At 38.6% G+C, this 27591-nt stretch overlaps 1 protein-coding gene across 4 annotated transcripts; it reads right to left on the bottom strand.

Annotated features, from left to right (window-relative positions):
* On the bottom strand, nucleotides 1-26635 carry Pld (Phospholipase D). 4 transcript variants are annotated; one of them, XM_017087937.4, is made up of 10 exons: nucleotides 25987-26635; nucleotides 21354-21395; nucleotides 7008-7611; nucleotides 5622-6120; nucleotides 4152-4928; nucleotides 2510-3747; nucleotides 2323-2448; nucleotides 1890-2227; nucleotides 1584-1828; nucleotides 1-557 (listed from the first exon to the last, which is right to left on the bottom strand). In XM_017087937.4, the coding sequence occupies exons 3-10, from the start codon at nucleotides 7502-7504 to the stop codon at nucleotides 456-458; spliced, it is 3822 nt and encodes a 1273-aa protein (XP_016943426.3). In that variant the 5' UTR covers nucleotides 7505-7611; nucleotides 21354-21395; nucleotides 25987-26635; the 3' UTR covers nucleotides 1-455. The 4 variants fall into 4 exon arrangements, with proteins under 4 accessions (XP_016943426.3, XP_016943422.3, XP_070850979.1 ...); XM_017087933.4 differs by lacking the exons at nucleotides 21354-21395; nucleotides 25987-26635 and adding exons at nucleotides 14535-14850; nucleotides 15724-15858; XM_070994878.1 differs by lacking the exons at nucleotides 21354-21395; nucleotides 25987-26635 and adding exons at nucleotides 14535-14841; nucleotides 15724-15738.
* Between the last annotated feature and the right edge of the window lie 956 nt (nucleotides 26636-27591).

Here is a 27591-nt window from a genome sequence, read left to right as displayed (position 1 = left end):
TTAGATTTTTATCGGAGCTTATTTATTGAACGTTTTACAATAAAGCTTCGGAATATTAACTGGCAGTACAAACCGTTAATTGACTCGTATATAGTGATTATAGTTAATTTAGGTTTGGTATGCTCAGTGCATTTAAATAAAAAACGCTATTTCTTAATTTGCACTTCATTTCACATTAATAAACGTGAGTACATCGGTATAAAATACTGTTTAAACAAAAAATTAACAACAAGAATCTAAAAACTAGTTGAAGACATATCAAACACTGTAAAATAATTTAACTAATCGTACGGCAAGCCTACGAGTACTTGATAGAATCTAGAGTTATTTCGGGTATTTATATACAATATACAAAGTGTATGACTTGGCAATGACAAGCGCCTTTGGTGGGTATTAAATAAAAGGTGTGCCTTAGGATTCTAAACACTAGTAGTCTCTTTGAGACTTTTGGCAGACTATGTCCATACAGAGGTAGGAATGAGGCCCTCCTTGCTGGTTCCGGGCGGCGTGAGCACCTCTTTGTTGAGGAACTCCAATGGCAGGTTGACCAGGTAACCCTAAAATAAAAGGTACAGTTAGATATTAATAACTAATGCTTTAAGAATAAGGTAAGTAAATTATTAAAAATCGAAAGAAATGTTTTGGAATTGTAAGTGTATACAAGCAGTTATAATGAACAAGAAGAATTTTTATAGTTGATTGTCTCGGCAATCATATATATTTTGGTCAACTGATCATGACATGATCACTGATCGCTGTTGGATCAGTAATCAGTGATCAAGTTTGTTCTTTTGAACGCTCATGATACATAACGACGTCAAAAAAGTTAAACACTTTAGCTGAAAAACTCTACTATGGAATTCAAGTCTTTTTGAATTGGTCCTAGTGTAAGGTTTTAAAAATCACTTTATAGACAAATGTTTTTTATACCCTTGCAGAGGGTATTATGATTTCAGTCAGAAATTTGCAACGCAGTGAAGGAGACGTTTCCAACCCCATAAAGTATATATATTCTTGATCAGCATCACTAGACAAGTCGATCCAGCCATGTCCGTCCGTTTCTACGCAAACTAGTCTCTCAGTTTTAAAGCTATCGTGCTGAAACTTTCCCAAAAGTCTTATATCTTTTGCAGGTAGTATATAAGTTGGAACCAGCCGGATCGAACAACTACATCTTATGGCTCCCATAGGAATAATCGGAAAAATAATTTTTATAAAATTATATCTTTGGTGTTTTCTAGCATATAACCTTCTAAGCTTGGAAATAACATTTTTTAATTTGTTTTGAATTTTGAATTAAATTTTACCAGAATCGGACGACTATATCATATAGCTGCCATAGGAACGATCGGGAAATTGGTGGAAAAATAATGTGAAACAAATTATAGCTTCGGTGTTTTTTGACATATTATCTTATACTATTGGGAATATCATTTTTTGTATTTTTAATTTTAATAATTATAGCTAAAAGGGTATACAAACTTCGGCTTGCCGAAGTTAACTTTCGTTCTTGTTTACTATACTACTGGTTAACTTTACTCCAGTAAACTAATTGTTAGGTGCAATAAAAAAGGGAACACTACCTGTATGTCGTTGGCTCGGTTAGCGGCCAGCTCTGGGTCAGTTTTGGCAAGCGGCAGCTCCTCCTGGTATTTGCGCAGGCTGGCAAAGGTCTTAACAGAGTCCGTGGGGATACACTTAAACACCTCGTCGTAGATCTCAGTGTTCTGTGTCGAGATCCTACGCCAAGTGCCGTGCCAGAACTGGTTGCAAACCGGATCACTGATGTCTAGCTCGCAACGACGGGAACTCTCTCCCTCCAGGAGGCCTGAAAGAAGGTTATCCGTTAAATATGAAGATTGGAAATTAATTTAAAACAAGTAACAAACCCAAATGTTCTTTAAACAAATATTTTCGCAGACGTCCCGCAAACACTCCGCTCGGATACTTCTTGCCGTTCATGCGACCATCCTCAAACTCTTCGTCCATGATGATGGCCGCAATTTCAGAGTCCCGCTTTCCGATCATCGAGCGATCGTTGATGTTCGCCGAGCCACATATTACCACTCGATCGTCAGCGATAAGTAGCTTTGAGTGGACATAAATCAGCTCCGTGATGGGCGTGTTGTTCAAAAAGGAGTGATTTCGCAGGCTGTGAAACGAGATGTAGTTCTGCGGTTTATCAATGCCAGCCTCCTCCAGGCGATTTAAAATTGCAGTGCGTCCTCTGGAAAATTTCAGAAAAATAGTTAAGAATTCAGCCTTTTGCTGCTTTGACACTGCAATGCTTTCCTAACACGAGCCTTGCGATTAAAACCCCACCTGGAAATGGATGCGTAATTCCAGTGTGTAATGGCCCTAACTGCAATGCCAGTACTGCCACCCACGTCGCCCTCGAAGCCTGGAAGGAGCGGCATTATCACAAAAACACGGAAAGGTTTTCGTTCCCTAAAAAAAAAAATGGAAGTTAGATCAGCGATGCACTAGGTAAATGCAATGGGTAACGCACTTGTGCGCCCGCACGATCCGCTTGAAGAGAGTTTCCCCGATCTGATTTCGAACATTGTTGTGCGCCCCGGGCACGCCCATGCCCAGCTGCATGGTGATGAAGAACTGGTTCTCGATGTAAACATAATGCTGTGCCTTGGTGATCGTCTGGATATAGGCATCGTGGATACTCTGCTCCACCAGATCCGCCTCAATGAATCCGCAGCTCCAGGCGGATACGCTGCGCAGGAGCTGGCAGGTTACCCGCTGCTGGCGGTTTTGATGGAGGTGGGGGTTCAGCCTCACCTGGTGGTAGCTCTTCGGCATAAGGTAGGGAAATCGTGTGTTTTCGCGCAGTTTCTCCAGCTTCATGGCGTTCCATCGCTGGATGAAGTGGCGGGCGACATCTCTGGCGGATGCACCCACCACACACAAACCCACGTCGTGCCAAGGCATCCTCGGCGTGGTTGTCCGATCAATGATATCCACAAACGGCGAGTTGAGGTTCATCCAGTCCTTGAGTATGAAGTTGGAATAGTCCTTACCGAACCAGTACTTGGCCTGGCCGCAGAATTCGCTGAGTATTTGCGTGCTGCTGGCGGCAATTGCCACCTCCTGACCTCCAGAAGCCATGTTCGGGTTGATCTCGTGGTCCGAGACTTCCTCGGTCTCGATCGTGTATACCTCGCCGGACTTCTCATCCGCCGCCTCGGCGGTTGTAAGTCGGTGCATAAAGTCTTTACCCATACGAGCACCCTTCATCGCGTTGTTTTTCAGGCGATCGAGTACGTTCTTACGCTCCAGTTCAGGGGTGTTGAGCTTCATCCCCTCCAGCGCAATGCCCGATTCATCGGGCGTTTCACCCGGGCTCGGGACCAGCATTGAGGGTATAAGCAGGCGATCACCGGGTTTCAAAGTTTTTAGCTCTATGCTAGTACTGGGTTCATCCGCCGGTGAAGATGGTGACCTCTCCTTGGACGATGTATCGTAGTGGGCATTGCGCGAGGATTTGCGCGATCCGAATGCCGAGTCCGTGTCGTCCTTGCTGCAGTACAAGCTGGGCGTTCGACGCGCGCTGCCAGAAAAGGAGGCGGTGGATATGCTACCTAGATCCGTTAGGCGGTGGTGGTGATCGTCCCATCGACCATAGCACAAATCTATACCCCCCATAAACGCATAGGTTTGATCGATAACCACGATCTTTTCATGATGAGCCCATAGCAGAATACCGCCTCTGGCATGGTCTGGGTGTCGCATGACCTGTAACGAAAATTCGGTAAGTTTAATTAAGCTTTAAGATAGGAAGATGGGATAAAATCATGCCGTGTGTTAGATGGTTTTAATGCAAGAAAAACCCGTGTTACTGGAACGGCATGTAGGTGGCTATTGATAGTAAGAGCAAAGTCGTTATGGGCGATTGTGGGCGTTGCGCAAGAAGCTCCAGAATATATATGCCAAGTTCCAAATCGATAGCTTAAATTGATTATAAGATCTCAGTGTTCATACGGACGGACAGACAGACATGGCTAAATCGACTCGGCCAGTGATCCTGATCACTGTTCTTCCTGTTACTTTCCGACGAATTTAGTATACCCTTTCCCTCTTCGAGTAACGGGTATAACTATAGATTCCGAAAATGTAATGGTGTAGTTTTTTGGACACACCTTAATGTTTTCGTGCTTAGCCAGCGTGGACTTGCTGTAGTAGCTGTTGATTCCCAGAGCCATTTCGACCTCCTTATAGAGCAGCACGAAGACGCGCACTCCCTGTTCGGCCTTGCGCAGAAGAATCTTGTCCAGGCGCCAGTAGTCGCCGTCCAGAGCGGGTCGTTTCATGTATATCTCGGGGCTGAGCCACCAGTCAGCGATGTAGATCTCCTCGAGGGCGGCCTCCAAGCCGTCGGCGACGGCAGACATGTACTGGGCGCCGTCTACGTACCATGTTGCGTGCGTGTTGGCGCGCATCGGGGCGAAAGACATGTGCGGATTGGGCAGCGTGAAGTCGCGGGCATACGAGTTGGCTGTGTTCTTGAGGTACTGCATCCATTCCTTGCACTTCCGCCGTGTCCAGCACTTAAGCACGATGTGCCGGTTGTTTGTCAGTACCTGCAGTCCCTTGCGCATGCCCGTCTGATAGATGCCAGTGGACACGTCGAAGCCTTGATCAAAAAGAATCACTGCCCGGATGCTGCCGTCCGTCGGACGTATGTAGCCGAAGCAGGTCTCCTTCACAAAGAACCAGCGGCTGCGCCACGTCCCGCACACTACGTCCGAGCAGAAGTAGTTGCAGCGCACACAGCAGTTCTTTTGAAAGCATCCGAAAAAGTTGCACCCCGCTTGTCCTGGTCTCGTTGATCCAGTTCGCTTTAAAATCACGCCTTCCTTGCCCTTGATACCCATGCCCGGAACAAAGGATACGTTGGACACCTCAACGAAGTTCAGCTGAAAGAAATAAATGTAATACGCTGGTGAATTTAAATTTTTATAAAAACTATTCGGGGGTGCCACAGAAATCCCACGACGTCCATTCGGCGTAAAATTCTCTTATATGCATCAATATACACGACTTAGCATTTTACACGACCTAGCGATTAAGATTTTTCTGTGGCACCCCTCATAATCTATTCAGAATATTTTTTAAAATTTATATAATATTTTATGTGCTGCTATTATTTTAAGCCATAAGACGCCCGCTTGAATTTCAACCGACTAGATTTATTTTAAGCAAGAGACTACGCTACAGACTCCTGAGATTGTGCACCACGCCACCAGGTGTCTACTCCTTTATTTGCTTATTGCTTTTTAATGAGTAGTCCGGTGGTTGAATGGATATTAATACCCAATACAAAATCTCTCTAGACTTTTATAAAATCGTTTAAAATGTGGGCGCTTGAATGACCTTGGCGTTGTTAGCGAATTACAAACTTGCGCTGAATGGAAAGCTAAGGAATCTAATTCAGAAATCCCAACACTTTAGCTCTTATAGTTTCCGAGATCACAGCGTCCATACCGACAGTCGGACATGGCTAGATCGATTCGGCTAGTGATTCTGATCAAGAACATATATGTATAACTAATGTTCACAAGAGGTTAGCATCCACACGGAGAGACGGACATGCCTTAGTTTTATCTTACCGTTTCGTGGTGAGATCGGTAGAGACTGATGTTTAGCAGGTTGTATAGGTAATCCTCCAACTGCTTGATCCTGACAGTCAGATTCTCCACGGTGACCAGGCTCTCAGGACGATTGGGGAATCGGGGTAGCTTCCGTTTTTTCTTCTTTTTGCGCTTGTGGTGAATTCGGCGAGGAGTGAGACCCGCCAGAATCGAACTGTGACTGGGACTTATGATAGCCATGGCATTGCCGGTTTTGCTGCTGAGGCCTTCGCCACTCGTAGACGTGCTGGACGGCTTGACCTTGGTGTGAGCAGGCAGATCCTTCAGGGTGGACTCATCGGCCAACTGGCTGGCGGTGGCTTTCAGCGTCGTACGCTTTTCTTTGTGACTGCGACTGGGGAAGGGAATGTTGAGCGAGGTGCGGAAAAAGCTGAGCTGTTGGTGCAAAGAGTTGAAATGCTTATATCGCCGCTTGATCGTCCACTTGAAGGGGCCATGGGTCAGTTCAATTGTGTACCTGAGCAGACAAATATTGAGTTTATCAGCGTTTTTTAGGGATTGTGAGAGCTAAATATAAGTGATCTATTAGAATTATTTTTATTATCACCTCCAGAAGCTAAAATGATTGCCAATTAATTATAATTTCCCAATTATTGAGAAATCGTTATAGTCGATTGACTCGACTACCAGATAGCCGTTACAGATAGCCATCGTGGAGTGGAGTGTGGGCGTGAGACAAACTTGTGCTCCCTAAGAACCTCAGTCCCCCTAATCAAGAATATAAATACTTTATAGGGTCGGAAATGCTTTCTTCTACCAGTTACATTCTATCCGATAACTACAATATAATCCTAGCTACTAAGAGCGTTACGTACTTCTTACACACGAGTACCAAATACCCTTACTCTAGTGGGTATAAATGCAAACTGAAAACTTTGCACCACAAAACGAAATAAATTAAATATTTGTACACAATGTTATAAATCAACGGTAGCTTTAAAAATTGGCTATTGTGCGCGTTAGAGTGATCTTTTTCACAAAATGATAGTTACTTTAAAACATTACCCAACAAAATGGTTACACCCTGAGAAGTAAGCAAAAATTTTGTGTTTTTAAAAGTGCCAAATATGGCAAATTTCAAAAGAGGTCAGTAAGTTGGGATACTTTTAAAAGTCAATGAAACTGACCCTACTCTACTACTACTTGCTTAGTTCAAAATTTAAAAACTATTCACAATAGTGATGTGTATTCTGTTGTTGCTTTGGTTACTATTTAATGGTTAAACTGCTATAAAATAGTAACTGTGTGTATTTCATTGGTCAAATTGACAATTCGATGGGACAGACCCATTTACCTATTATATTGGTCAACTTTACCCCATAGTTTCTTCGTGTGTACACTTACAGATTGGGGTTCAGCAGATGTGTTGTGACGCTACGCTCCGTATCGACGATCCGAACGTGAATCTCACGGCCCGGAATAAAGACCTTGCGCTGGAACGAGTTAAATTTGACGCTCGGCCCGTAGATGCTGGTAAATGGTATTTCGTGGCGCAGCACTACGCTGTTGTTCTCCTCGTCGTCGAACTCCTCCTCGTCATCGTCCGTCTCCTTGCGCTCCACCAGCACCGGCTTGTCGCCCACGTTGGACAGGATGGTGACCGAGTCAGGAAAGGCCAGAGTCTCGTCGTACTCGGAGTCGACCAACGAAAACTGGAACTCTGGCAGACAGCGGTTTTGCTGCTCGGCCACCGCGTCATCCGTGGAGTCCGGCATCACTTCCTCCTGCTCGTCGTTGGAGTCATCCGCCGAGACTTCCGCTTCTCCGCTACCTGGTTCTACCTCCGATTCTGTGCTTTCGTAGGGTGGCAGGGCCAATCCCCCATCGCGACCCTCTGCCATCGCCTCAAACTGGGCAAAGTAATAGGAACTGTCTAAATCATCGTAGCCTCTATTCACGTAGCCGCCGTAGTGCGTCGGCCGGTAAACATCGTCCGTGGGGTATTCAACTACAATTAAAAACGAAAGCCGTGGTTAATATAGGAAAGACAAGTAATATAACTATATTTTACAATACAATACATACACCCAGAAAAAAATGCAAGTATTTCGTGCTTGAATCAAATATTTTCAGTATCAAAAGCATGGAAAATCCCAATCTCGAGAACAAAGTAATGCTTTCAAGTACGAATTAAGACAGAAAATACTCGATTTCAGTACGTATGTATGTATGTATGAATATTTCTTAAACGTAGTCTTATTTGTACTAAAAACAAGTACTATTATTAAAAAAGTAAATTTGCATGCATGATTTGGGGACGAATCAATATACATATATTGCAAATATAAATTGCGGTAAGTAAGAATTAATTAAGAAATAAGTATTGAAAACTGAGAATGAAATAAACGAGATATATCTAAATAACTTTAATAATATAAGTTTCCTTACGACTTCTCGCTCACGGGCGTTAACACTCTGTATTTTATGCGCATTATATACCGGGCACTTTCAGAATAAACAGTTCGAAATTTTAAGATTTTACGGACAAATCCAAAATGTGCTCAATGTAAGATTTTTTTCAGTACAAACGCTCCTAAAATGGTCAGCAAGAAATTGTTCTTAAATCATAACGGATAGTTCTTAATTTAAGCACGATGTTTTTTCCTTAAGTTAAGTATTTATAAAATTTAGCCAGAGTAAAACCTACACACAAAAATATTGGTTGGTGAAATTTATCAATGCAGAGAGTTTGGTAAATATAAAAAAATTGTACTTTACTATTAAAAATGGATGTATATGTGTATGTTTTCGCTTTGTCTACTATTTAATGGTTATGCCACTAATAACATAGTTACGTTTAAGTGGTGTGTGTGTTTAGTAATTGCAAAAGTAAATAGTTGATTGACTACTAAAAACAGTTGTCCTAACGTAGAATCTTCCACACAAAAGTACGCAACAGTACCTTTACGAATTTTCTGAAATGTGTTGTTTATAATTCCTAACTGGGCATTATGGTGGGCTGAGCCTTAAGAAGCTGGGTTTGGTAAAATAAAATTTTTGAAATTGGAAAACGGGTATCGTTTTAGATTTTTTTAACACGTCGAATTTGAAATACTTTTTAATTTTGAAAATTTTCGATAATCAAAAGGTGGATTTGATCTAGCCATGTTCGTCAGTCCGTCTGTCTGTCCGTCCGTATGAACGCTGTGATCTCAGAAACTAAAAAGCTAGAAATTTGAAATTTGGCATGTAGATTCTTGAGCTTCTCGCGCAGCGCAAGTTGGTTTCGCCAGTGCGCCCACCGTTCAAAAATGTGGCTCCTACAGTTTTAATGCTAGAATGAAAATTTTTGCTGAAATTTAATGTTCCCATCAATACCTATCGATTGACACAAAAAAATTGCCACGCCCACTTTAACGCCCACAAACTTGAACAAATCGTAAATATTAACGCTGATATCTCGGAAACTGTCAAGGATAGAGAATTGGGATTTCAGATTTAGATCCCGTAGCCTTGCACGCAGCGCAAGTTTGTTACGCGAATATGCCACGCCCACTCGTACGCCCACAAACCGCCCAAGCCTGTGGCGCCCAAAATTTTCATGCTACCAAAAATTTTAATTGAAATGTATTTGTCTCGTCAAGAACTACCGATTGACCTAAAAAAAAGTTTGCCACGCCTACTCTAACGCCCACAAACCAACCAAAACATTTCTCCATCTCCTCCATGGTCCCTTTAGCTGAGTAACGGGTACCTGTAGTACTCGACTATAGCGTTCTTCCTTGTTATTTATCTATTATTTTTTTTGGAAAAAACGTTCACACATATCTTAAAACTAAATATAACTATAATTATATAATATATTTATATATAAAAATAAATAAAAAATACGTTTGCCCACCTCTTAAAAATAAATAAATTATAAGACACGTATTTAACTTAATATATCTTATTCGGTCTGCGTATATATATGAAAAATCATTTTTGTAGTACATGCTGTAAATTTTCCCATTGTCTGCACATATCGTTGTAAACTTCCCAAGATTAGGTTACTCTGCGGCAATATGAAATATAATGTTCGATTTCAGTACCTGGCGCCGGGGCGTATCCAATGGCACCATTCAGAATGTATTTTCTATTCTGTATCAATATTTACTGTGGCAACTGGAGCAATGTTGCTGATCCTGGTAAGCTGGATAGAAATGGCGTTACCAATTTGATGTCTATAATGACAAATTAACAAAGGTGAGCAATGCCTTGGAAATCCCGGAATCCTTGAAATTTTCAGAATCCATAAACTCCAGGCAATGGTATAAAGATGAGTGGCTCTCGCATTTATCCTTGTCATTTGTTTTATGAAAACGGCGACTTGATGCACTTGGTATTCCATTCAGAGCTTGATCAATAAAAGATCCGATATTAGTGTGGAACAGTACGATGTTTCATAAAAAAAGGCATCAAATCAAGTCCCCATTCGCAATACAGACTAGCAGAAATTCCATCGACGGCATATTTTTAATCAAAGCAAGTGTTCGCTTTTCTATATAATTAGAATCCAATTGGTTTTTATAATAAAAGGAGAATAAAATGGGCAAGTGTTTTTAAATAAGCTGTGCTTAAATCCAGATAGGGCCCATTGCACCGTCATTATATAATATCTCATCCCTTTTCCTTCGATGAGGTCGATTGTAAACTAATTCGCCATTAGAACATTCCTTGAGGTACTTTCCCCTGTTTTTTTTTTCGTTTCTTCTGGTAAAGCTTTATCTTTATGTTTGTTTTTCAAAGTTATTGTCTGAGAAATGCCTTTATTATCATCGTTTTCTCTGACATTATAATCTAAAGGCATTTTTGTGTTGTTCTTCACCTTCCACTTTTCTTCCTATAAAAGGTACGTCGCTTTCTTCCGACATATTGCCCATTACTCAATTATTATCTTCACCAATTTTTGTTTAATTTGATTATCCTTAATAAAATCGTGAACTTTCACGTGTTTGCGCTTCATGGCTGCGCGTTCCAATTTGAATTTCGATGCAGCAAATAAAAATTTTTCTGCACGCACTCGTGTGCGTGTTTTTCAGGTCCTTCAAATATGCTTCCACCAGAGCTAAGGAGCCGACATCGTACTTCGAGCAAAATTTGTTCTTTATTACGGTCATTAAGGAATAGTCCACAAAACAAAGTATCGGCTAAATTGCAATAGGGGTGGCATCAATGCGGGCAAATAATAGGGGTTTGGTCGGCACTTCGCAGAATTGCACTTGGACGTTTCATCTTTGGCAAAGTTTTTATGCCGAAAAGTTTATCATCTTATATACAAATCCTTCACGTTCGGCAATTTTCCCTTAAAAACGTTTTTCCGGCAGATCATTTTTATAAGGTGGGGATGTCAAGCCGAATAAAGCAACGCGACATTTATATTTGTTCCTCCGATGAAGGAGTTTCGAAATATTTGGAATTATATGCGTTTAGGCGGCATTCACTAAAGTTCAAGCTTGTTCCCATAGTTGTCAAAGAATTAATTTTTTAAACATTCTAAGAGGTGGGCAAAGGTGGACTAACCGTGTACAAGGGTGGACAAAAACTAAAAAGTGACATTTTTCAAAATTCTAACGGCTTGACTAACAAAGAACAAACTTGTCGATTTTATAAAATTAAGTGAAAAACCAAAAAGTGGCATATATTCTAAAGTGACAAATTTTTCAAAATTCTAAAGGGTGGACAAACGTGGACTAGAAGTACACAAAGGATTCCATGGAAAAAAAAGAAAAACTCGACTTTTTGATTTTAAAAAGTTGTTGATGTAGAGTTGAAGAGCTTTGAGTTTTAGCACGGTAGAATGGCGGTTGGATTTGGGGAAGCATTTAATCACGTAATGTTTTGTGAAGCCCAAGAATCTGCATGCTTAATCCCAACATTCTAACTCTTACAGATTCCGAGATCGTAGCGTTGATACGGACAGACGGACATGGCTTGATCGACTCGGCTAGTGGTCCTAATCAAGAACATGTATACTTTATGGTATAGGAAATGCTTCATACTTTTCTCCCAATGCAATTATAACAATTATTTTCTCCCGCAAGACAACGAAAAATTGATATAAATGTTTACGAAAATTTTTTTGCTACCGGAAAATATTCGAGACGTTCGAGTATGGCGTTCTCTCATGTTGCTTTTATACTTGCTTCCCTTAACGCCCTTAGTAATAACTATTAAATTGTAGCAATTAGCGCATGATATCTCCATTTAAAACAGAAGCTATCTCAAGGTCAAGCTTACAAGTTTACTTTATTTTAGTACAGCTCTTCGGGTGAACTTGACACTGGGACCACGCTCAAACCTTGAAACCATTTAAAGCAAAGTACAGAGGACGCCATCTTTTTTAGTTAAGTACACGTGAATCGCTTACGAAGTGATAAGAAATAAATGTATATTCCTTACCTGAAAACCACATGACAAAGAGTTTAATACATTTATCGATTCGATCAGAATTACGCTTTTAGATGAATAACATTTAGATAGCAAGCTCAAATAAAAACGCGCAATAGATAAAGTGGGGGATACTGCACAGTAGGTACAACAATACAGTGATGATTAAGTTGGTTTATGGATGTGGCAGTAATAAACTACATAAATCAGTATTTAGTAAAGTACTTTGATTAGCAATCAATAACAGGTGTCCTCTAAACAGACACGGTATATTCTTGCCTGGTTAAATTCAAGTCCATATTGTTAGACAGAGTCGATGGTCTCAGTCACCAGTACTCGCCAGCATGAAAACCTGTTAGACTGAATATTATACAATATAATTAACATTCTGAAAAAATAAAAATACTCAGCTCCTAATATTAGACATATTTGGGACGTACCATATCAACCCCGCCACCCCCATTTTGTTTGTATATATATATACAACTAGAAAACATGAGAATCCGCTATGGTCTGGTGCCTCGACTATCAGATACCCGTTACTCAGCCAAAGGGAGCGCAAGAGAGATGGAGACATGCAAGAAAAGAAGCTAAGCGACTTTTTCCGAGATCGCAGGGCACCACCTAATGAATGGTCTCCCTTTAACAATTTGTAGATATGAATATAGACCTGGCCCTTTGCTGAAACAAACTTGCGTACGAAGCTAAGGAATCTAAATCTGAAACTTCAACTCTCTAGCTCGGCTAGTGAACCTGATCAAGAATATATGCTCGCAATCGCTTTCTTCTACCTGTTACATCGTATTCTCTTATCACTTATGGAAATTTAAATAAACTAGGACTGTTGCTTTCCGTGTTCTACATTGTAGTATCGGAGGATCACTAGCAGACCCTATCTTCAAGGTTGCTATCAAAGTCTTATTGAGAATTCGTCATAAACCCAGACTGGTTTATGGTCAAGTTCGTTCGGCTGCCATACATTCCTTTCCAGGTGTCGAAAAAACCTTATCATCGAGCTATCAGCTTAAAATCACCAACAACTTTTGGCATACATATATAGCTTTTCATCCTTAGATGTGAGACACATTAAAATACAAAGTTTTTTAAAACTTAGAAAAATACGCTTTTTGAAAAACCAGTCTGTAGTTTTGGACACTTTTTAAAATCCATAAAAGCTCTACCCAAAAGTAATGAATCATATTTGTATTTAGATTTTCCTTTAGTTGTCTTTTTGTTTGAGGTGACTATGAGGCCTTAAATATATGTTTTTGTTATTTGTATCAAATTTAGCTTTTAAAGTAAATTTTTAGAAAAGACAAAAATCGTGTACGGTGCGTGTGGCGAAATTAAAAAGGGTCTAATAAAATTTAACAACTAATTCAATGGACCACTCCGAACTCTTAGCACCTTTTCACTTTCATAGTGCATTCTTTGCTAAATTTGTTAGCACATTCGTTAAGCTGAGTAAATTAGCTCTAAAATTGTCAACTCATTTCTTTCGGTGTTAAGATATGATGATGATTAATAATCAAACAAAATTTCGTGAAATACATAGATACAATACATGCGTACATTCTTATCTTGGAAAACAAAGCAAAGTACCAACCACAAGAACGCCAATGCTTTTTAATTGATAAGCGCTTTACGTGGAAAAAATAAAAATTATTTTATAACACCTTTTTCGAGGGTTAGAACGTCGTTTTTACAGAATTTTTGGCATGCTATCGCACAAACCTCTACAAGAAGGATGGAGGCCAACATTTTTGATTGTTTTCGCTTAGTGGTTTTGGTTGTTTGTGTGTAACTGGTAAAAACAGTCACCCTGAAAAGGTCTTTAAACCCAACAAACAATTATTCCTTGTGACCTACACACAATGACAAAGAAACCAAAACTTCCTGTTGCAATGTTTAAGTGTAAATGCAATGTAAATCAGGCAAAATATGTTTATAACGCTATGTACATTTGTGAGTATATTTGCTTGTAGCGTGTCTTGCATTTTAAAATCGGTTATGATTCATTTACTAATGGCACCGCTAGGCCGAGCCCAACACGCCATGGGAGGCACAAGTTGTTGGTGGGTTATATAAGTCAAAGGAAACTGTTAGTGTTTTGTGAATTTATTATTGAGGCAATTTACCCGTTATCAGTTCTTTGTTGTCCAATAATTTAGATTTCCCTCGGACTTCGCACCCTTAATTTTAACACTCCTTCAACAGTCTTCAGATTTAGCCTTCTTAATTTTCACTATTCAAAATAAAACGACAACCAGTTTTAAAGGTTAAGATATTTTATAAACTAGTTCACTGTTATCTCATCTCACGATGACGCAAAATCTCGAAAATTAATCGCAGCGACAAAATCTAATTAGTCTATGGCCTATGTACAAATGTATGTACATTGGGGTGGACTTTTTATGGTCAAATGACCATCTGAACTGGTAGTTATCTTTTATTTTAAAGTACACTGTACAAACATGTATCTGTCTCTAGACTAGACATTACCCATGCTGGCCATCAGCTGTGAGATGCTACGGCGATGTCGTCGCACCTGTAATTGCTGCAGGTTGGCGCCCAACGCCGCCTCCGGGGGTAGATGCAATTTTTGAGACTCGTCGTGGCGCCCGGATTTCGTACCCGCGGTCTTGGCCATCGTCGAAAGTGCGCGAGTCCGTTGGGCAAGCCAAGTGGGCTCTATTTTATTTTTGGCAATCGGACTTTGGTGTTTGAGGTGCTTGTTGTGCCAGCCTCCAGCTCATTTTTGTGTTTGCATCCGCGGTCTGCATTTATACACGGTGTCGGTTCTGGCGGCCTGCGGTGGCTAAATCGATCAGAAATTATTAATACCGCACTTTCGTATATCAATTAGGGCAGGGAACGGGCTGGTTAATGTGCCATGGAGGATGGTTTAAGTGGAAGAAGAGAGACAATAGAGACATTTTGTGCCACGAAATGTGCATCTCTATTTCTTACGGTACTAATATAAATCTATAGACTGCTATGAATATCGTTGAAACTTTTAATTGTGTGATTGAACTAATCAGTTACGATGTTCTTTTGGAGTTTCTGATGGCTTTAAGATTTTTTGAGACTTTAGTTCTCGACTTGTTTGCAAATTTCCCTCTTCCGGCCACATCAAAAAATGTCTTGCATTGAAAAAATATTAATTAAATTTTTATCGTGACATTTCGTTATCTTTGCGTAAACACAAAACACGAGTTTTGCAGTTACAACGACCACTGAATGTTTCCTGTGCTGTTTATACAAATTTCAGTCGTATTTGGCTATTGGCGATTCCAGCTCGTAAATGTTTTGCACAATGCCCAACGAACACACGCACACATTATTGGGACATTTTCTGCTTTCGCATATTTCACTTTTGGCACTTGGAGTCATCTGAGTAAAATGGCCCGTAGTTGTGTCTTTTTTTTCTGCAGCATGCGGTGTTTTCGGTTCTTGTCCGCGTCAATATTTTGTATCTTTGTATCTCACAGAAGCGTACAAAAGCGGAGATATTCTGCGGAATTGTCACGTTTGCGTGTGATAAGCAGCATTTTTGTTTACTTTTCAGTCCGCCTCCTAACGGATGTCGTAGAACCGAAATTACCGCGACATCGCACTAAGTTCGCCAAGAAAGAAACGGAGAAGTGCCACGCGAAATGGAAGAACCAGACTGAAGACACCTCGCACTCACACTTTGAGCCCCCGCCAAAAAGCTCTTTGTACCGCCAAGCGATCGGCGATCGGCGATCCACAAGAAACGCTGCGACTACGTTGCCGTCACTCCGCTTAATAATATTAACTAAACTTCGCGCCGCTGGCCAAAGCTTGTGGCGCTCCGCTCATATGGTTAACGGTTATGCGAGAGCGCCACTGCCGCAAGCTTGGCGGATGAGAATGGGAGCGGAGTTTTCTGGTAACAGCTGCTAGCCGAAAAACATCTGGCAAAGCTTTTCGTAATTCCCCCAAGCCATTGGCTCTGCGATACCCCAAAGAACATTTTCACGATCCTAAGATGTTATGATGAAACGCTGGGGATCTGATGTCACAAGGTCATCTGCAAACCGAAAGAACCCGTTCTTCCGCAGAATATTTCCAAAGGCCTTAAGCTTTTGAAGCTTTTTGCGGGGTTCACAAACCTTCTGAAATGCTGATCGACTACGGGTTCTATTGTCGGAACATGAGTCACAACCTCGCTAAAAGTGAGCATGTAACCCCGCTTTGTATCTTTTGTCGGCTATCTTATCAGCCCCACTAGACTCGGGCGCAATCGCTGTAATCAGCACTCATTATTTGTACGACCCCAATGAGCCCCGCAAGCGAAATAAATCGAATTACAATTATGCTTTCGATTAGATTGGCGCACGCGGTGCAACTGTCAACAACATAATTGATTGACACCTGCTCCGGGCCAAAACTGAAAATGTATACATATAGTTTGATAAGTTCCTTTTGCATATGTACGTTTGGCCACATAAATGATGTAAAACGTTAAAAGTAATCAATTCAAGAGATTGTGCTTTTATTTCTCTGTAAAAGCTCTAACAGAACACACTAGAACTACAGTTGCTTTTTATATTTTTGAGAGTTTGAAGGTTTATTATTATACCCGTTACTCGTAGAGGAAAAGGGTATACTAGATTCGTCGGAAAGTATGTAACAGGCAGAAGGAAGCGTTTCCGACCCCATAAAGTATATTTATTCTTGATCAGGATCACTAGCCGAGTCGATCTAGCCATGTCCGTCTGTCCGTCTGTCTGTCTGTCCGGATGAACGCTGAGATCTCGTAAACTATAAGAGCTAGGCTATTGAAATTTGGCTTGCAGGTTCCTGAGCTTCTTTCGCAGCGCAAGTTTGTTTCAGCAATGTGCCACGCCCACTCTTACGCCCACAAACCGCCCAAAACTGTGGCTCCTACAGTTTTGATGCTAGAATACAAATTTAACTAAAATGTATTGTTCTCATCAAAACCTATCGATTGACCCAAAAAAAAGTGTGCCACTCCCACTCTAATGCCCACGAACCGCCCAAACCTGTGACGCCCACAGTTTTCATGCTAGATACAAAATTTTAACTGAAATGTATTGTTCTCGTCAATACCTATCGATTGATCAAAATAAAATTTGCCACGCCCACTCTAACGCCTATAACGCTTACTACAGCGTTCTTCCTTGTTTTAGTGTTTAATGGTTATACCTAAAATAATGGTCTTCATTAAACCAAATTTTTACCAAACAACAAACATTTTCGGGTCTTTTCCTGGAAGAAAATTAAAAACTGCTATTTCAGTGAACAGCCAAAATGATTTGCCCGTGTGCAACTAACAAAAAGGACTATGCTAATAAACCGTTATATAGTCTCGCTTCTGTCGCACTGCTATTTTAATGAACACAGCTGTATGTTCTTGATTTGGTTCACTAGCCGAGTCGATCAAGACATGTCCGTCTGTCCGTATCAACGCTAAGATCTCTGTTTAAATAAAAATGAATTTTGAATTTTACAATTGTTTGTTTTCTTTAAACCAGTAATTTTAAACAAATATTAAAAAAAAAATGTAGTTTAAAAATATGTTTAAATGTTTTGTTTCTCCTACAGTTTTGATGCTAGAATAAAAATTGTAACTGAAATGTATTGTTCATTTTAATACCTATCGATAGACATCACGCCCACTTTAACGCCCACAAACTTCAAAAAATCGTAGATATGAACGCGGATGTCTCGGAAACTATCAAAGATAGAGAATTGGGATTTCAGATTTCGATTCCGTAGCTTTGTATGCAGCGCAAGTTTGTTACGCGAATGTGCCACGCCCACTCGAACGCCAATAACGCTTAAATCTGTCTACCGCCCACATAACCATATACTGAGATCGCGGGTAGGTGGCGCATTTCAATCTCGCTGAGTAACGGGTGGGTATCTGATTGTCGAGGTACTCGACTATAGCGTTGTTCCTTGTTTTTATTCTTATTTTAAGTATATACAAATTTGTCTGACTTCGGTGCCCGTTTGAAAAAAAGGTGACTTGCTTTGAGCATCGTAGCGCATCACAAAGCGCAGCCCATCGCATAACTGAAAACAATATAGCATTGTATGTATGTAATTGAATTCCACTGGTATCTTCTGGATCTTTTTGAATTTTTTACAACACTCTGAAGTACAAAACCGATTTTTGCCAAATTAAATTTATTTACTTACAATTTTTCAAAACACAATACGAGTATATTGAAAATTAGAAATTGGGATCCGACTATGCCAGCGGAATTTTCTTACCTTTATTGTTTTTATTTTTCAGTTAACCTTGTGATATTATTCTATATTATTTATTATCGATACTGTGCCGATAGAAATACGTTCTTAGCATTTTAACCGTCATCTCAATTTTTAACAATTTTTTAAATGTAGTATAGGTAAAATTGGAGAAAAAAAGCTCATCACACTAGCTAAAAAAGCTAGAGTTCCCGATGCCCGCTGTTTTTAAATTTATCCCGCAAACGCCCTTAAAAAAAAAACGGAAATGAAACCACTGCACAGTGGTCGGGCTTGTATGGAGCTGCGGCCATAAATACTTCTAGACGTGCTATCGGCATGAAACTTTCACCAAAAATCTATAAAAATATTATAAACATATTGTAAAACAAGGAAGAACGCTATAGTCGAGTACCTCGACTATCAGATACCCGTTACTCAGCTAAATGGAGATATGCAAGCAGCAAAGCGAGATTAAAATGCGCCACCTACCGGCGGTGTACAGATTTAAGCGTTATGGGCGTTAGAGTGGGCGTGGCAAATTTTTTTTTGGACCAATCGATAGGTATTGTCGAGACCATTACATTTCATTTATTCTAGCATCAAAACTGTAGGAGCCACAGTTTTGGGCGGTTTGTGGGCGTTAGACTGGGCGTAGCACTCTACTGAAACAAACTTGCGCTGCGCAGGAATCTCAGGAATCTGCGTGCCTAATCCCAGTATTGTAACTCTCATAGTTTCCGAGATCTGAGCGTTCATACGGACAGACGGACAGACGGACATGGCTAGATCGACTCGGCTAGTGATCCTGATCAAGAATATATATACTTTATGGGGTCGGAAACGCTTCCTTCTGCCTGTTACATACTTTCCGACGAGTCTAGTATACCACTTTACTCTACGAGTAACGGGTATAAAATTTGACCGGATCGGACCACTATATCTTGTCGCTTCCATAGCGCAGTGGTCGGGCATGTATGGAACGAGCGGCCAAGAATACTTCTAGTGTAGATAAAAATTTAATTTTTTTCCAAAATTCTATAAAAATATAATAAATAAAACAAAAAAGAAAAACATTTATATTCAACCAACTATTGAAGTTACACCCCCTGCTATAAATCAGCATATCAAAACTTTAGACAGAATAATAATTTTGCTATTATTGTATTATTCTAAAAGATCAAAAACATGTTTATTAAAAACAGACTTCGTTTTAGGTGGTAACTTTCGGTGTCCTGTTATAAACGGATCCGATGAAAGGAGTAGACAATTGAGAAGGTCTTCATTTGTTGCTTGTTATGTCCTTATTTCTTGCCTCAGCAGCTTCCTCCGACAATTCCCGAATCGACACCAGAGCGTTTTCAATTATGGATGGTGCATGAATTAAAATCTTATGATCGGTAGGCGGAAGGTAGTACCATGAATATGTCCTTGTTAAATCAACGGCTATTTGGAGTGCAAATGTCCTAAATTTGTCAACATTAATTTTATACCCAGAATATTTCATATTTTCAATTCTCTTGCAGCAGTAACTAACGCGTTTTTCTAATTGATCCAAATATTCAGCTCCCATTATGTAGCCATCATTCTCTATTTTCAATTTCAAGGATTGAATCTTGACTGGATTTGTACCTGTCTTGGAACACCACCTAATAATTATACAAATCCGGCTAAACTTCCATTCGTGAAAAGCTCCTATAAATTAAATAGAGTATAATATAAATTTAGACAGAGGCAGAGATAGACGCCACAAAAGGCACAGTTACACAAAGGAAAAAATGCTCGAAAACGGCGAGACCACGTGGTTCTTTTCAAGCTTACGCAGCGGCTAGCAAAAACTAGCAGCTGAAATTTTCTCTAAATAATCTGTAAATATTCGTTTATATTTTATTATAAGTTTGATCATTAACTTCGATTAACTTCACAACTAAAAGTCTTAGTGAAACTTTAACTTAAAAACAAATTTTATACAAAAGTGGACAAATATAAACTTAATTATTAAAAATAGACACAACAATCTTAGTACATGAATATAATTTAAAATAATATTTAATACCTGTATTTGAAATATTAAATACTTCCATTTTGCATCAAATCTTTCTTTAAATTGTTTTTATTTATTGTTGCACAAGCTCACTTGAAACGTCGCGACGCGTCGCTCACACTGCAGCACAATAAAATGTTTTGCTCTATGTTTTACACTTATTCTTGAAGAGGACAGATGGAGCAAAACCAAAATAACAGCAGAGTAAAAAATTTTGAGGTGTTATGAGACAGTACTGACCTTTTTTTAGCAGTAATATTATCTTTTGTTTTTTTATTTTTGGCCTATGGGGGCGACCACTGTGCACTGGACCGATCCGTCTCGGTTTGACATATACACGCAGAAAAAACACCGTGCCAAAATCAAGTACACAGTCTTAATGTAAAAAGACTTCAATCTTAATATTTAAAGAACTTTCGTACTGGAAATGTCTTAAATTGAGCACAATTGGGATTTTAATAACGATCAACTATAAAATTCCCAACTGTTTATTCTGAAAGTATTCAGTATATAAGGCGCATAGAAAACACGGTGTTAATGCACTTGACCAGCAGGTCGTAATTAATGCCTCTAAAATTAATGTCGTTTAGTCAATTTTAGTCTACAGTTCATGTTTCCTTTACAAGCACATAATCAAACCCAATTTAAATTTACAATATATATATATATATATTGATTTAAGAATTAATTGTCCTTATAATATGCCTGCAACTTTCATACTTTATTAATAAACCGTATTTTTTTTTAAGTACAAATATCACTAGATTTAAGAATAATTCATACTTCAAAGTAGACCGACATTTTCTAAAAACTTACTGAAATCGGGTATTTTCTGTCTTGAAATTTCGTACTTGAAAGCATTTTGCTCTCAAGATCGGGATTTGTGATGCTTGGCAAAGTTTTTACACTGAAAACACTATACTCAAGCGCGGAATACTTGATTTTTTGGGTTTCACACCGGTAGGTTTTAAACTGAGAGAATAGTTCGCGTAGAAACGAATGAACTGATCAAGAAAATATATATATCGACTTACCGGATCATCTTAATTTTTTGATCGATTTCCTCGTTTTATATACTGCAATTAAAAAAAAAATGAAATTCTTAATTTTAAAAATAAAAAATGAGGATTAATATATATAATTTTTTTCAGTGATTTAAAAAGTTTTCTATAATGTACCAAATACTATTACAAAATACATTTTTATCATACGTATATGAGGCGATTTTTCTTATATTTAGGCGTAGCCTAACTTAAGGGCGATTAGTGTTCTATTTTTTTTGAAAGTCGATAAAATAAATAAACTATATTAAATTTATGATTTCGGCCCGCAGCAGTAAATATTTATTTACCTACACGTAAATTTTCTGTTGTAGCGTGCCGAATACAAAAATTTAATATAGTTTATTTATTTTATCGAATGTAATATCATTTTTCGTCACAATTGTTGATATCAGGTATTTTTGTTAAAGGCGCGTTTGTCACTACTTTTTACCTCGTTAAGAGGTGTTTTTGTTTGATATCAGAAGTTTTTTTTTGCACAAGAGTTTTCCCAAAAGTCGTAAAACAAACGTTTTCTAATTCAAGCTACTTTATACACCCATAGGGTTTCCAAAACCATAAAACTAAGATGGAATGCATACAAACCCACAAACAAAGGGACAAACATTTTCATTTTGAGTGATAAAAAAGATTATTTTAAAACAAGTAGAAAGATGGAATTTGTCTACCGCAATTTTTATGGTTGAAAAAAGTTTTCCTGCTGTACAATCAGTGCAAGTGTTTTGACCTCCCAAATAAATGTTAAAGTAGTAATTAGCTAAATATTGTTCGCCATAAATAAATAAATATCTAACGATATTTAAATCTTTGAACAGCAAAACTTGAATCTATTTATTAAATATTTTTACTTTATGTAAAAAGTACCATCATGTTCATTAAACCACGATGAAAAATCGCTCTATAAAGTACACGTTACGCATTGATCTATTGAAAATGGTTTAATGCGTTCCTGTTTTTATTGTTTTTTAAAACATTTTCAAAAACATTGATATGTATTTTACGTACATTTTTTTAATCCCGCTATAAAAAAAATTCGAAATAACTAAAAAATGGTGAAAACAAGGCAATAAAAAGAAATATACAAAAAAATTAAAACAAATTAAAAAAGACAAGAAACAACAGCAAAAGAAATAAAAAATATAGAAAAAAAACAAGGAAGAACGCTATAGTCGAGTACCTCGACTATCAGATACCCGTTACTCAGCTAAATATAGATATGCAAGTAGCAAAGCGAGATTAAAATGCGCCACCTACCGGCGGTATACAGATTTAAGCGTTATGGGCGTTAGAGTAGGCGTGGCAATTTTTTTCTTGGACCAATCGATAGGTATTGACGAGACATTTCAGTTAAAATTTTTTATCTGGCATAAAAATTGTGGGCGTCACAGGTTTTCGCGGTTTGTGGGCGTTAGAGTGGGCGTGGCATATTCGCGTAACAAACTTGCGCTGCGTACAATTCTCTATCTTTGATAGTTTCCGAGATATCCACGTTCATATTTACGGCGTGGTACATTGCTGAAACAAACTTGCGCTGCGTAAGAAGCTTAGGAATCTGCACGCCAAATCTCAATAGCCTAGCTCTTATAGTTTCCGAGATCTCAGCGTTCATCCGGACAGACGGACATGGCTAGATCGACTCGGCTAGTGATCCTGATCAAGAATATGTATACTTTATGGGGTCGGAAACGCTTCCTTCTGCCTGTTACAAACTTTCCGACGAATCTATTGTAGTATACCCTTTTACTCTACGAGTAACGGGTATAATAAGAAAAAAATTTTTTTTGCCATTCGATAGAATTTTGATAGCTCTTTGCTTAGTGTAAATGATGGAGTTTATTGAGCTATCATTTTCATTTTGAATTTTTATCTTATAAGATTGCAATAAAGAGATTTGGTAGAAAAATTTGAAACAAATCATATGTTTTCCTTGCGAAATAATTAACCAATGCCTTTAAAAGTAGCTAAAAATTATAAAAAATAAAGTAAATTTTTTCTGTTTTCAGGAATATTTCTTCAACAAAACAAATGAAATATGCAGTGGTCCCACTGTATTAAGAAAATATGGCCATTTATTTATATAAACACGAAACCAAAAACGAAGTTTTTTTGTTTCGGTCCTGGTTGACCATTACCATATTTTCACTGGTACGTTCGTAGTGCCATGTTGCTGATTATCCTGGTAACTCACGAATGAAAATTGATGAAAATGCAAAGGCATTTCAAAAACTTAATGGAAAAAACGCTAAGGAAATATTCTATATGTCAGTATCACGTCATTAAAATGACATAATATAGATTTGAATAATTGATAAAAGTATTATTGGTATGGAACCATTTCTACTTTTTATACGATCCTTTTGTCCATTTAACTAAGTACGAAATCACTGTTAGGGCCTATTCACACGGAGGGGGTTTTCGCTTCAGCGACTTTTTCTTCCAAACGAAATACACGTGCTAGAAAGAGAGAGGAAAAAGTCTCTACATGTCCTTCTTGGCAAGAAGTTTGTTGCTTAAGAAATGGGTATACAAAAATAACCGTATACGAGAAAGGTGTTATAAACACTTAAGAGTACAAACGGTTCTAACTTGTAAAAGTGCCCACAATATATGGATCAGTTATCAATTATCAAGTTTGTTCTGCTTAACGCTTAAAGCTTGTAAGTTTTTGACAATCACTTTATAAGTAAAAGTTTTTAAAACAAAATAACAAAAAAATATCGGCTACCACCGCAACTGCAGTAGAGCATTCGTAGACATATAAAAATCAAAAAGTTCCGAACAGTTGTGAGGAATTAAACTACCTTCATGGTTTTTAATAGAAGTTCTGTTAATTTTTATCAATATTTCTCTCATCGGTACACGCCAGCAGCAATGTATTATGTATGTATCAAGAGCATACTATTTTTACGCTCCTTTTTATACCCGTTACTCGTAGAGTAAAAGGGTATACTAGATTCGTCGGAAAGTATGTAACAGGCAGAAGGAAGCGTTTCCGACCCCATAAAGTATATATTCTCTTGATCAGGATCACTAGCCGAGTCGATATAGCCATGTCCGTCTCTCCGTCTGTCCGTATGAACGCTGAGATCTCGGAAACTATACAAGTCACAATACTGGGATTAGGGATGCAGATTCCTGAGATACCTGCGCAGCGCAAGTTTGTTTCAGCAGAGTGTCACGTCCACTCTAACGCCCACAAACCGCCCAAAACTGTGGCTCCTACAGTTTTGATGCTAGAATAAAAACTTAAACTGAAATGTATTGTTCTCGTCAATACCTATCGATTGATTAAAAAAAAAGTTTGCCACGCCCACTCTAACGCCCACAAACCGCCCAAGCCTGTGGCGCCCACAATTTTCATGCTGGATACAACATTTTAACTGAAATGTATTGGTCTCGTCAATACCTATCGATTGATCCAAAAAAAAAATTTGCCACGCCCACTCTAACGCCCATAACGCTTAAATCTGTCTACCGCCGGTAGGTGGCGCATTAGAATCTCGCATTGCTGCTTGCATATCTCCGTTTCCCTTTGGTCCCATTAGCTGAGTAACGGGTATCTGATAGTCGAAGTACTCGACTATAGCGTTCTTCCTTGTTTATTAGTAATTTCATCAGTGATCAGGTATCATGTTGTACTGCTGAATGCGGCTAATGAAAAATTAATTTGACACTAAAAACATTCCACACGCTAGCTTTCAAATTGTATTTAGTTATCCTGAGCAACTTAATTTGCTTATGCCGATCAGCTGTAAGCCTTAGCTATTCTCTATGTGAACCAGAATCGCTGTTGCAATTTTAAGCGGATGTGCAGAGGCTATATAAACACATCGCGACACATCGATATCAATATCGACACATCGATGAGACATCAAACTTTCGTGCGATATATCGTGCACAATGACGCAAGATTGCTCCAACGGTTTTATTTTCAAAATATTGTGGAAAATTAATCTTATTCTGCTTTTTTCCTATAAACTATACGTTTTACAGAAAGTTTGTATTAAATATTAAATACGCCCTTCTTTAATATCTTTGGTTTTTTTCAAATTGAGTTAAGTTAAGTTTTTTAAACACTGTTTTTATAGTTATTTTTCAGGAAACAGATATTTTCGCAAACTTGAAATATTTTTCCCGTAGTTAAGACCCCAAAAAACGTGAAGATGGTGGAGCTTAACAGAAGTTCACCCACATTTTTGCTGTGAATTTTATTTTGCCAATCATATTGCTTGTAGTTAATTAATTAAAGTGACATTAACCTGAATAAGACTTATCAACGCACTTGTAATCTTAAAATCTCCAACGCACAAATTTAAAAGCTCTTTAAAATGGCAAGTTACATATGTGTTGGCAAGAAGTCTGAATATTTCATAGGCCCATACCCCTGTTTATAGCGCTAATGTAAATGGTGGTTATTATCTTGGCACCTTCGACATTGCCTTTATAGAGACTTCTCGGAATCACATGCACTGAGATTACTAGCACGAAGGTTCCACCCACATATTGATCCATACCGAAGGACCCATCTATGCGGGTCCAATTCCGCTGAAGGTTGCAAAACAGTTGATCAATTTATTAGGATTAATAGCAAATTATAATCACTCACATTTGTAGTTGATGAAAACAATTTAAGTTCCTATTCCGTTGTAAGAAGTAGTGGGGCAACTTCTCAAGCTAGTTGGGCAGTGGGTTAAATGTCTATACATATACATATGTACGTATTCATAAATATATGCACACATATGCCAGACCTAGCACTCCAATAATTAATGCAATAAGAGCCCCTCAATTGAGGCGCCACAAACACGTTTAGTCGTACACATATGAAATCAATTTGAAAATAATAAAATGGTAATCAATCGCGCACACTCGACTCTCCCGACACTCTTGTTATTGACTTTGAAGGAGAGTTTCTCGCAAACTTGAAATCTGTGCTTGTGACTTTTGTTGTGACTGTTGTTGTGACTGAGAGAGCGTCGACCACCGTCGCCAAGTCAACTTCAAAACTGAACTGATTGCCAGACGAACGTGGAAATGTGACCGATCACTGGATCTCCCGCTTGAAGCACATCGAAAAGGTCGCCAGAAAGAGTCAGGGAGAAAGTAACTTGAGCCTGGCACGCGTTCTTCGCTTCTCAGCCTTTCTCGGAATTCAACTACTGCCACTTTGCCTGTTCTTGCTTAATTTCAATTAATGCCTTTCGCTCGCACTCTTCGACTCTTCGCCTCCACGCGCTACAAAACTTAACCCGACTGAGCTGGTGGCATTTTGAGAGTGGGCTTTTGCCTGGAAAGCTTTGTGGCGCGAGCGAGACGGATTGATAACGACGCGCCGCAAGCAGCTGATCAGCGAACTTTAATACGAAGCTCGGTCTTTCAATTGTCCATGTCCATTGGGCCGTTGAAATTCAAAAGCTGTGAAGCTGAAAACATCGATACGAGCGTTTTTGGTCAGATCATTTCCACTTTGCACAAGTACATATGTGTTTTTGCGTCTAGAATCTAGACTCTAGATAATAAGGTGGGCGGCACGGATTCTTGCAATTTGTGAGCGTTAGAAAACAAACTTTCCCTGTCACCATTTCTTGGATTTGCCCATATATAAATGATTTTTAGGGATAAGTTAAATTATTAAGATTCGTCAATACCTATCTTAATATGCAGACCCAAAATGGCAAAAACCGAAACAGAATATTTTGTAAAAACAATAACGTAAATATGTAAATATAGTTGAATATAATTATTTTAAACAAAACTATTCGACCCAATATTGAATTGAACGGCTAATAAGTTAAATTGGTTAGCTGAGTAACGGTTAAATAATAGTCGAGTGCCTGCACTATAGCGATATTATTTATTTATTTATTTTAACAAAATAAAGCTAGTATATAATACTAAAATTAATAATTAATTATTATAATAATAATTAATAATTTTTTGTGTGAACAGTAGGCTGATAAAGAAATGTTAGCTTATTTATGGAAATTAAAATAAAATCGGCTTAAAAAATATCAATAAATGATTTTTGTCTGTCCTTTTAGAAACCTAAAGTTTTACAAGAATTTAAGTTTCTGAAGGTAATAGTAACGCGTACCTGAACATAATAACCAACTGTGATAATAGTTCTAGCTTTGTGTGCGTAGATTAGTGTGATGTCCTTGCAAGTGTTCTGAAAGTTCAGTCTATTGCTGAGGGCCTTGACAATATATAT

The sequence above is a fragment of the Drosophila suzukii genome, chromosome 2R (assembly GCF_043229965.1).
Source record: "Drosophila suzukii chromosome 2R, CBGP_Dsuzu_IsoJpt1.0, whole genome shotgun sequence".
Taxonomy (NCBI): domain Eukaryota; kingdom Metazoa; phylum Arthropoda; class Insecta; order Diptera; family Drosophilidae; genus Drosophila; species Drosophila suzukii.
The sequence above is the reverse complement of the archived record's forward strand: the minus strand, read 5'-3'. Positions and strand labels throughout refer to the sequence as shown.